The sequence below is a fragment of the Myotis myotis genome, unplaced genomic scaffold (assembly GCF_014108235.1).
Source record: "Myotis myotis isolate mMyoMyo1 unplaced genomic scaffold, mMyoMyo1.p scaffold_m19_p_2, whole genome shotgun sequence".
NCBI classification, from domain to species: Eukaryota; Metazoa; Chordata; class Mammalia; order Chiroptera; family Vespertilionidae; genus Myotis; species Myotis myotis.
In genome coordinates this window covers 88059326-88069194 of record NW_023416324.1, presented here as the reverse complement: position 1 = coordinate 88069194, position 9869 = coordinate 88059326, and the positions used below count along the sequence as shown (strand labels likewise).

General features: G+C 38.7%; 1 protein-coding gene across 4 annotated transcripts in view; it reads right to left on the bottom strand.

The window, feature by feature from the left end:
- Nucleotides 1-4819: 4819 nt before the first annotated feature.
- The window catches only part of EEF1E1 (eukaryotic translation elongation factor 1 epsilon 1), a 30628-nt gene continuing 25578 nt past the window's right edge, over nt 4820-9869 (bottom strand). For 2 of the 4 annotated variants that reach the window (XM_036350749.1, XM_036350750.1), the window contains one exon: nt 8922-9565. In XM_036350749.1, coding sequence (XP_036206642.1) covers nt 9425-9565 — 141 coding nt within the window. In that variant the 3' untranslated portion in view covers nt 8922-9424. Of the gene's footprint in view, nt 4919-5771; nt 6888-8921; nt 9566-9869 lie in introns of those variants that run through there. The other 2 variants (XR_004974160.1, XM_036350751.1) reach the window with 2 other exon arrangements.

The window sequence follows — 9869 nt, the reverse complement described above, 5'->3', positions numbered from 1 at the left end:
TTCAGTCATCCATGTCTGTGTACTGAAACCCTGATAAAAACCTCCTGGACACTGAAGCTGCAGTAAGCTTCCTGGTTGGTACTCATGTATTGATATGCTGTCAGGTAAGGAGTACTGAGAACAAAGAAGCTTCATGTTTGGGGCCCTCCCAGACCTCGCCCGGTGCATCTAGTTATTTGGTCCTGATTTGTATCCTTTACAATAAATCTGTAATCCTAAGTACATCGCTTTCCTGGGTTCAATGAGTCAACCTAGTGACTAATTGAATCCAAGGGGGAGTGGGAACCCCCCAAATTTGTATAGTGTGTCGGTAGCACAGGTGGCATGGGAACCCCAGAGCTTGTGGAGGAGGATGGTGCCCTTCACCTGCCAGGTCTGAGCTAACTCTTAATCTGTGTCAGAATTATGTGGCAGTTGAACAAACACCAACATGGCACTTACAATCTGCCAAATACTGTTGTAAGTGCTGATATATATATATATATTTTATTGATTTTTTACAGAGAGGAAGGGAGAGAGATAGTTAGAAACATCGATGAGAGAGGAACATCGATCAGCTGCCTCCTGCACATCTCCCACTGGGGATGTGCCCACAACCCAGGTACATGCCCTTGACCAGAATCGAACCTGGGACCCTTCAGTCCGCAAGCCGATGCTCTATCCACTGAGCCAAACCGGTTTCGGTGTAAGTGCTGAATTTTTAATTTTTAAAATTCTTATGGCAGTCCTCTGAAGCAGTGATTATTGTTACCTTGTCTCACAGGTGAGCAGGGCGGAGGCACAGACAGGTTAAAGGACTGCCCAGCCTTGATCCCTGTGTATGTGTTTAAGTGTAGGTGATGGGTGAGGAGAAAATGAAGGAGATTAGTAGGGAGGGAAAAGAGAAGCCATACTATAGAACAAAACATATGGGCTTTTCATTTTTTCATCCAAACACAGTGAACATATATTGAGCATTTTCTATGTGTCAAATGCAGTGCTAGGGGCTGAGATATAATGGTGAGCATGACTGCTCATGCTTCTACTTCCTGGTGAAGTGTACAGTCCACCGGAGGGGATAATATGAAATCACTCACTACACAATTACTTTTCTGCAATTCTGTTGCTGATAGCCTGTAGATACATGTTTTAGCCGTTTGCATTGCTCTATACATTATTGGGTTGTGTTGTTTTCTGGGATGATCAGGTCCAGTGTACAGTATGCCTCTATTTTATTCCCTCCCTTCCCAGAAATCTTTCAACTGTAGCTCAGATAGGGAGGAGAGTCAGAGAAGAGCCACTTTGGCAGCACTGTTCTGCCTGCACCTTGGCTGGGGTGGGGGCAGCTCTGAGTGTCTCCTTGGTTCCGAGGCTAAAAAGGTCTTGTATGTTATCTCTTATTGTTTCTGGATTAATGAGACTTTTTTGCATTTTTTAAATAAAACTTTGAGATCACACAGTTGTGTACAGAGAGATTTCTTGTACATTTTGCCTAGTTTCCCTCCAATTGTAACAATTTGCAAATGTCAGTATCACAACCAGGATATTGATACAATCTACCAATCTTATTCAGATTTTCGGTTTTACTTGTGTTTAGTGCTGAACAATGTAATCACATGTGTAGGTTTATGTGTTCATCATCACAGTCAAGATATTGAACAGTTTCAAGGATTCCCCCATGGTGCCTTTGTATAACCACACCTACCTTCCTCTCTGCCCCCTCCCAACCCCTGGCAACCTATATTGTATCCTCCATTTCCAAAATATTGTCATTTCAAAAATATTACATAAATGTAATCACACACTAAATACTTCTATGGTTTTAAGATTAGCTGTTCTCATCTTCATAGCACTCTATACAACATCATTTTACTGAGATTCTCAATACCAGACCCTATAAACCATAAAATTGTAAAGGGATTTTTTTTTCAATTATTATACTTGTCAGAATTAAGACACCTAAGTCATGGAAATAATGTGAATTTAGTAGAAGTTCTGACTTCAGGGTTAAATTATTTGTTAATTCTCTATTGAATCTTACGAAAATTAGAAAATAAAAATAAAAGTGAGTATTCAATTAATGCATATTGAAAACTAAATTTGAATTCATTATAGTATAAGCCCATCAAGGATAAGCATAACTGAGGGAGGGGACTCCTAAACTTATTTATTTTTATTAAATGCATTTCATGAGATTTTTTCTAGAACATTTTCTGTATTACCGTTTATCCTTTTTTGTAACATATTTTTGAAGTGGGTTAAAAATTATAAATGGAAGAAACTGATGAAAGCGAAAGGAGGGGGAAGATTAGGGGGTCTTTGGGGGTAAAATAGTCAATATTACTCCATATTAATCCCATGAAGTTTTGGAAATACATCTGGCACTTTAGGCTGGAGAGGTTTTTTGGTGTGAAGTGGAGGCTGTGCAGATCATCGGTGATTTTCTAGGCCAAAGCAACTTTCAAGTCCTGTGTGAAACCTTCCTGCACTGAATTCTGCAGGCCCTCCTGGAGATACTTCAGGTACAGCTCCGTCACTTGGAGAACATGTGGTGTCTTACTGAGAGAGCTACCATGGAGACAAACTGTGCTCCGTGACAGGACCAACCAATAGAATGCAGAGTGCTTCACTATACTGATCATTCCTTCAGAAAATTTGACTCAACTGTGCAAAAAGACAAAAACATGAGTTCTTTGATGAATGGCACCGAAGATTCAGACAGATGCAGTACAGCAGTTCTCATGGTGTGGTCTCTGCACCAGATCTCTTGAATCAGAAACTCAAACTGGGCCCAGCAATCTGTGTTTTGAGAAGCTCCGGGAGATTACCATGCATGCTAACGTCTGAGAAGTGCTGTATTCTGCTACATTCGTTACCTACTTCCCAAATTTCTGACAATGACAGTTAACTCTAGAGTTCTTTCATCCAAGCAATAGGGCTTGAGTCAAATGCTGAAAACAGGCAGGAACTGCAAGGCTGGTGAAGCCAACCAGAGGGTTAAATACCTCTAAGGCCCATTAAAATAAGGAGATGAAGCTGTGTGTGTTTGTGTGTATTTTGCAGGTCAGGAAAGTGGGGCAGTGGAGGAAGAATAACTCATATTACCCGAAGAGGCTAGTTCATGGACTGCACCAATAAAACATTGGAATTTGTAATCAAATGGCTGTAAGTTTGTGGTACTGGTCAGAGCAAGCCTGTGGCCTTATTGTTTAGAGCTATGTCTTGTCCAATTAGTTGTGTGGCTACTTTATTTCAAGCTTAACTTGGACGGACAGGCCTGCCAGGCACAAATTTCTCAGATGATATTAGAGAGGACAAAAATTATCCACTGCAAGACTGTGAGGACAGATGACACCCAGCAGGAATGGAAAGCCAAATCTGCAGAATCCATAATACAATTGGCTAGCCCTAGGGGCCCAGCCTCTTTGAAGCGGAAGCGACAGCACGAATAAGCCATCAAATCAACTCACCAAGCTGGAAAAGATGCAAAGCTTTTATTCTCCCCACAAAGAAATGAAAATTTAAAAGATTAAAACATTCCTAAAAGAACAGTGCTAATAGGAACAGAAATCCTTGAGACACAATAGCAAAAATTGCCAACATCTCAAAATCTCCTGACTTCCTGTCTTTCCCCCCGCCCCCACCTCAGAAGTGAAAGATGAGTTTCACTAGATTAGGTAGCAGTTGGAATGAGTTTTATTCACCACCAGTATGGGGAATAAAGGCAGAGCCTGCAGGAATGTGGGCTCCAGCAACAAGTAATCATTATTGCAAAATCAAATTCCCCATCTCATCTCTGATATGCCCGTATGTAACCCTAGAGCTGGGCTTCACAGTGTTATAAATCCAGCATATAAGGCATGGAGCAGTGGGATATAGAGCCCCTCGTGTATCTAAAAGTTCTGCCCGGGCAAGAGAGATATATGATGGCAACTTTCTCCCCATTGCTTTTGCAATAAAATTCACCTAGAGCTCCAGGAAGAGCTGGGAATGTAATTCAGCTCCCATAAATCAAGACTAAAATTAAGATGGCCAGATATGTAGCAGCCTGCTCAGGTGTACGGAGAATTTGAAATTTAGCGGTAATGGGTAGGAGCAGATTATCTAATTAGGAAGAGAAAGAAGAAATACTGCTCTCTGGGGTAAAAAGCTAAATGCTTTAATCCAGCAGTTCTCAACCTGTGGGTCCCGGCCCCTTTAGGGGTCGAACAACTCTTTCACAGGGGTCGCCTAAGACCATCGGAAAACACATATATAATTACATATTGTTTTTGTGATTAATCACTATGCTTTAATTATGTTCAATTTGTAACAATGAAAATACATCCTGCATATCAGATATTTACATTACGATTCATAACAGTAGCAAAATTACAGTTATGAAGTAGCAATGAAAATGATTTTATGGTTGGGGGTCACCACAACATGAGGAACTGTATTAAAGGGCCGCGGCATTAGGAAGGTTAAGAACCACTGCTTTAATCCATTAAACATCTCTGCCAAAGCTAGAGTAATATTAAAGTTCGTGTAACATCTAATTTTTTTCAAAGAAATAAAGTGAAATGTTAGCAAAAAAACATAAATGAAAAAGCTGTACTTAACAGTAACTCTAATTTGGCTACTTACCACTTATACAATTTTAACACAATTTACAATTCTAAATTGACTACTTGTCAATAAACAAATTACTTGTGTAATTAACCTTTGGTGTGACGTACATGTACATGTACATATGTACCTGATTATAAGAGTTTTATTCTTTCCTAACAACACACCTTGAAACTATTCTGGAAGGACTTTCAGCAGGGCTCTCAATGATGCGCTAGCCATGGTGTTCTTCCCATTTATTCCGTTACTACTTCCCTGCTTTATCCCAGCAGGAGACCTAACATGCCTCTTTACTAGCTTCAGGTATGACTGGGTGGAGCCAATGGAGGACCTATATTTAACAGGAAGTAAAAGTGAGAATGTTCACATGACTGTTAAGAATCTCAGTGCAATGGGTCTGAATCTGCATGGAGATAGGGCAGTTTAAACTGGGAAATCAGGTCATGTAGGGATGATTATGTCATTCTTGAAGTTATGTCACTTTTTTACCGTACTGTGACAGCAGCTACTTGAGATTTACAACCACAGAATTCCATAAAGTACTTAACATCTTAGATGCTTTGGGTATAACTGTGCCTAAAGACAAATGGCCTTTTGATATTGCCTGCAGTTCTATTATTTCTATTTGTTTTAAAACCAGTATTTAAGTAAGAAAAATTTATGGATCTTTTCTTATTTGGGATCTCTTGTCTGTTCTTGAAAGTTGCATGTGCAAGAGCGAGGTAAGGCCAACAAGTGTCTAGTCAGGGCAGTCAAATCAACCCCAGAGCATAACATGGTGACAGATTATGTGCTCTAACTATGAAATTGCACGATTCTCATTCACTCCAGCCATGGCCTAATTGAGATGTTAGTTAGCATGTGGGTTAGTGTCCGTCCCCCCCCCCCCCCCCCGCCCAGTTTTCCTAAATTAACATGAGGTAATAAGATTATTGTCAAGTGTCTGGTATAGAGCCCATAACATAGAACACACTCAGTAAATGGCACCTGATTATATTTATTTACTTTCTTATTTTTTAAAAAAATATATTTTATTGATTTTTTTACAGAGAGGAAGGGAGAGGGATAGAGAGTTAGAAACATCGATGAGAGAGGAACATCGATCAGCTGCCTCCTGCACACCCCCCACCAGGGATGTGCCTGCAACCAAGGTACATGCCCTTGGCCGGAATCAAACCTGGGACCTTTCAGTCCGCAGGCTGACGCTCTATCCACTGAGCCAAACCGGTTAGGGCTATTTATTTACTTTCAAAGAATGTTGAGTGGCTGTTAATCTTGCAAAGAATGCTTTACATGCCATTTTAGAAATTTGTACACAGACTACTGGATTGTAAACTCTCTGAAGGCAAAGATGTAGTAGTGTTATTTCCAGGGCCTAGCACAGTGTCTGATACATAGTAGGTGCTAAATAAATATTTGAGGTATTACTGAATGATCAGTGCTGCAGGCTTTTGGGAATTATAGAAAGAAAATGCTTAGAAAAGGGCATCTACTTTGTAGAAGGGATAACACGGACAAAGATGGCCCCACTTTGTTTCAAAGGAGTGTCACTGATATTTTAGAAAAGAAGAAAAATACAATGGTCCATTTTTCAACAGCTTGAAAGATGTGAGGACCAGAGATTTTAAAACTGGTAAGCAAATTGACGAATTAATGCTTTAGCAAAATCCGCAAGATACTCGGCCAAGTTGTCTTATCTTAGATAGGCTTACACTGAGCAAGTGCCTCAGGGATGATAGGTGGGAAAAAAACTAAAGAATTAGTTTAAGAATTTGACCTTAAAAAATCGATCCTTTATTGATCAATTTCTGTGTGCTTGGGATTGCACTAGGTAATGCTTATACACTATCATTGCAAATTAAAAAACCATAAAATCAGTCATCTTTATTTCTTTTTCTTAAGAGGAATTTCATGTGCATTGACTTATCCAACATCTCATAATACTTGGTGAGGTTGAGGTATTTGACTCCACTCCTTTTTAAAAACACTGCTTTTGTGCTATAATTCACATATTATAAACATTTACCCATTTAAAGTGTACAAGTCAGTAGGTTTTAGTACATTGAGTTGTGTAACCATCTCATTTATTCTTGAAGATACACACACACACAGACACACACACACTTTATTCAATGTCTAGGCAGCTTTTTTCTAAAGTTGGTTAAAAATTACCTTCACAAATTAAGCAGAACGTCACTGGTACACCAATAAAGTGGACTACAGGTTAAGTTTGAGCCAGACATTTGTCTGAATCCCAGCCCCTTGATACTGGTTGTGTGACCTTAGGCAATTTTCATTATCTGCAAAAAGGGGATAAAATCAGTGAATTCACGTAAAATGCTGCCTGATACATACTACATGCCAATAAATGTTATTAAAAATGCAAATTAACAGATATTCCTGGTAACTGAATATTGCGGGATCCTGAAATAACTTCTGAATCATGAAAATTATAGTCAGTGAAAAGTATTTATTGTATTCTAATTCTTTGCAAATTAATAATCCATGGAATGTTAACAATGTACTAATACAAATTATTTTACAAGTTGATCATTTGGCATTCAGAGGCATTTTCCCAAACACTATTTACTGGGACAGAGACAGCTAGCTGCCTACTCAGTGTCCCTTTTTTCCTTTTTCCTTATTGGCAAAGCACAGGCTTGATCTGGATGGCCGTGTGGTGGGTAAAGGACTACATTTCTAGACTCTGTCCCTGCAGGGATGCCAGAGATATAGATATTGCTGAATAGGACTTCCAGGACTCAGTTGCAAGGAGTCTGTCCTTCTTTTCTTCCTCTTTCTCTGGGTCTTGATTATGGATTTGTCTAGAGCTCTGATAGCCATCCTGGACCGTAAGTTAAACTTGTGAAAGAACACTACTTGTTCAGTATGAAGAAAGATGGGAGCTGGCGGTGGAATGCCAACTGTGGACTGTCTTATGCTCATTTACATGACAGAAAAACAATCTGCTTTAAAGTTATTTGGTTTTTGTGCTCTACACAGCTGTCCCTAATTTCAATTCACACGTTTACTTTTCTTGGTCAGCTCAAAATGGACTTTAAAGAATACTACATTCTTTCAACAAGCACGCATTGCACATCTGCTGTTGTATGCCAGTCACTGTTTTGAGGGCTGGATATACAAAGAAAAAAGGAATCTCTGCTTTCAGGGAATTAAGTTTGGTGGAAGAGACATATAATAAAAAATAGTACAATGCTATCGGTGCCAGAAACAACGGCAGGAAGAGATGGGTCGATGGGTCTTGACAGACATGACTTTCAGGAAAACATGAGCAAGCTGAATACTGATGAGGCCATCAGGTGAAAAGCACAGGGCATTCCAGGCAGAGAGGTACCTGACAGAAATGACCATGATGCACAGGAGCATTTCTATGAGAAATGAATTGTTTTGATTTAGACACTGAGAACAATATCTAACCTTTGCAGGAGCCAGGCCTTCATATCTATGCCATCCCCTCATTCAGTAAGATCTAAGTTGCTAGAGGGAAGTCTTGGCCCATAGTAACACTGGGTAACATCTGTTGAAACAATGCTGTGCACTTCAATAAGAACTGGTTAACAGATGTAAGGATTCAGAGGGTTAAGACTCACAGGGTAGACATGGGAAGAAGGGACATTTGACAAAGAAATTAAGAGGTGTCCTCCTATCCTTTCCTCACAGAAGACTTAAACTGAAGGGAAAAAAATGAAATGGTTGGGATGGGAAGGCTGGGTAGCTCATCTCTTGTCTACCCTGTCTGTCCTGCTGACCTGCAGTCCAGGGGGAGAAGAGCAGTGTGAGGATAGGAATAATTCATAGCAGTGAGGCATAATGTGAATACTGTTTATTTCCTATCCTGCTCTTTCTACCTGACCTTTGATTCATATACTAGTACTTAGATTCAGCATCAAAACCAAAAATTAACTAGCATTAAAAAGTAAAGTGCTAGAAGACTCAATTTTTCTTATTTGGAAATATAAATTCTTTAGTTCTCAATAAATGATTACTTATTTAGTCAGCCAGTAAGAGTTATACATTGTATAGATTTGTTAAATAAAGTGTCTCTTTGTTCTTTACATATCGCTTCAACAGCAGCCTTTCTATGAAAGCTGGCTTTTAATTTTAATCTAGTAGTTATCTAGCCCCAAATGAGTGGGGTAGCAGGAATTTCCCATCTCTTTTTATCTACTGCATATTCCACTAAGCTCAACAACAACAAAAGAACCATTAACTCAAGAGAATGCATCTTATTCCAGCTCCCTCTAGGGCACTCAGTAGTTAGTTTCACTTCAATGAGTAATGATGACGGAAAAGAAAGAAACAAACAAAAAAGATTTTTTCCAACACATTTACTGGTTCGCATAAATATTTGAAAACAAACACATCTGTCTTCCCTTTCTCTATCCTTGGCACTATTTATTATAGATCTTAATAAACAAACAACGGTAAATATTCATAAGGGGAAAATGCATTTTAAAATATGAAAGACAGGTCAATAAATAGCCAAATAGGTCAATCATTAAAAGGACTAATGTTTTTTTAAAATTAAGCCACTGATTTGCAACTTTTATTAAAATAAATTTCATCTATAAAAACAAATTAATTTATAACTTGATCTTAACTCAAGTTTTGATAGCAGTTGAGTTTTTACATTAAAAAATTGCAAAATTTCAACTAAAGAAAAAATAAAACATTCAGACATGTTTATACTTTAAAAATTCTATCAACTTCAGCAAATAAAAATGACTGCATATCAATTTACATTAGCCCTCTGGTCCAGAATACACTTTCCATGTAAAATATTTTTAATATCTCTTCTGCACGGCATGGGTAGCTTCTAGTGGGAATTTGTATACAGTCTGTTCTTGATGAAGACAACACTAGACAGATGTTGCCTGATGCCTGGATAATGCTGAATGTGACAAAACCAGCGAGACACATTAAGATATTTCTCCTTTTCTTGAACTGTCAGGTCAACCTAAGTAGAGATTAAAAACACACACACAACACAGGCATTACATAAGCACAACTATTAATATCATCCGAGTAGGAGATAGAAATTGGGGGGAAAAACCAGTTCTCAAACCAACATGTAGGAGTGAAAAATTTTAGCCACTTAGAAGAGCTATCCATTTGTTTAATGCTTTTATGTTCAATTCAAAACCAGATATGATTTCCAAGGAGATCTTGAGAAAAATGAATGGATCTTTTGCTTAGCGCATTAGTGTATAATAATGATTTTCAATTGGTGTGTTACAAGAGGCACAACTGGTGTGCTGCAA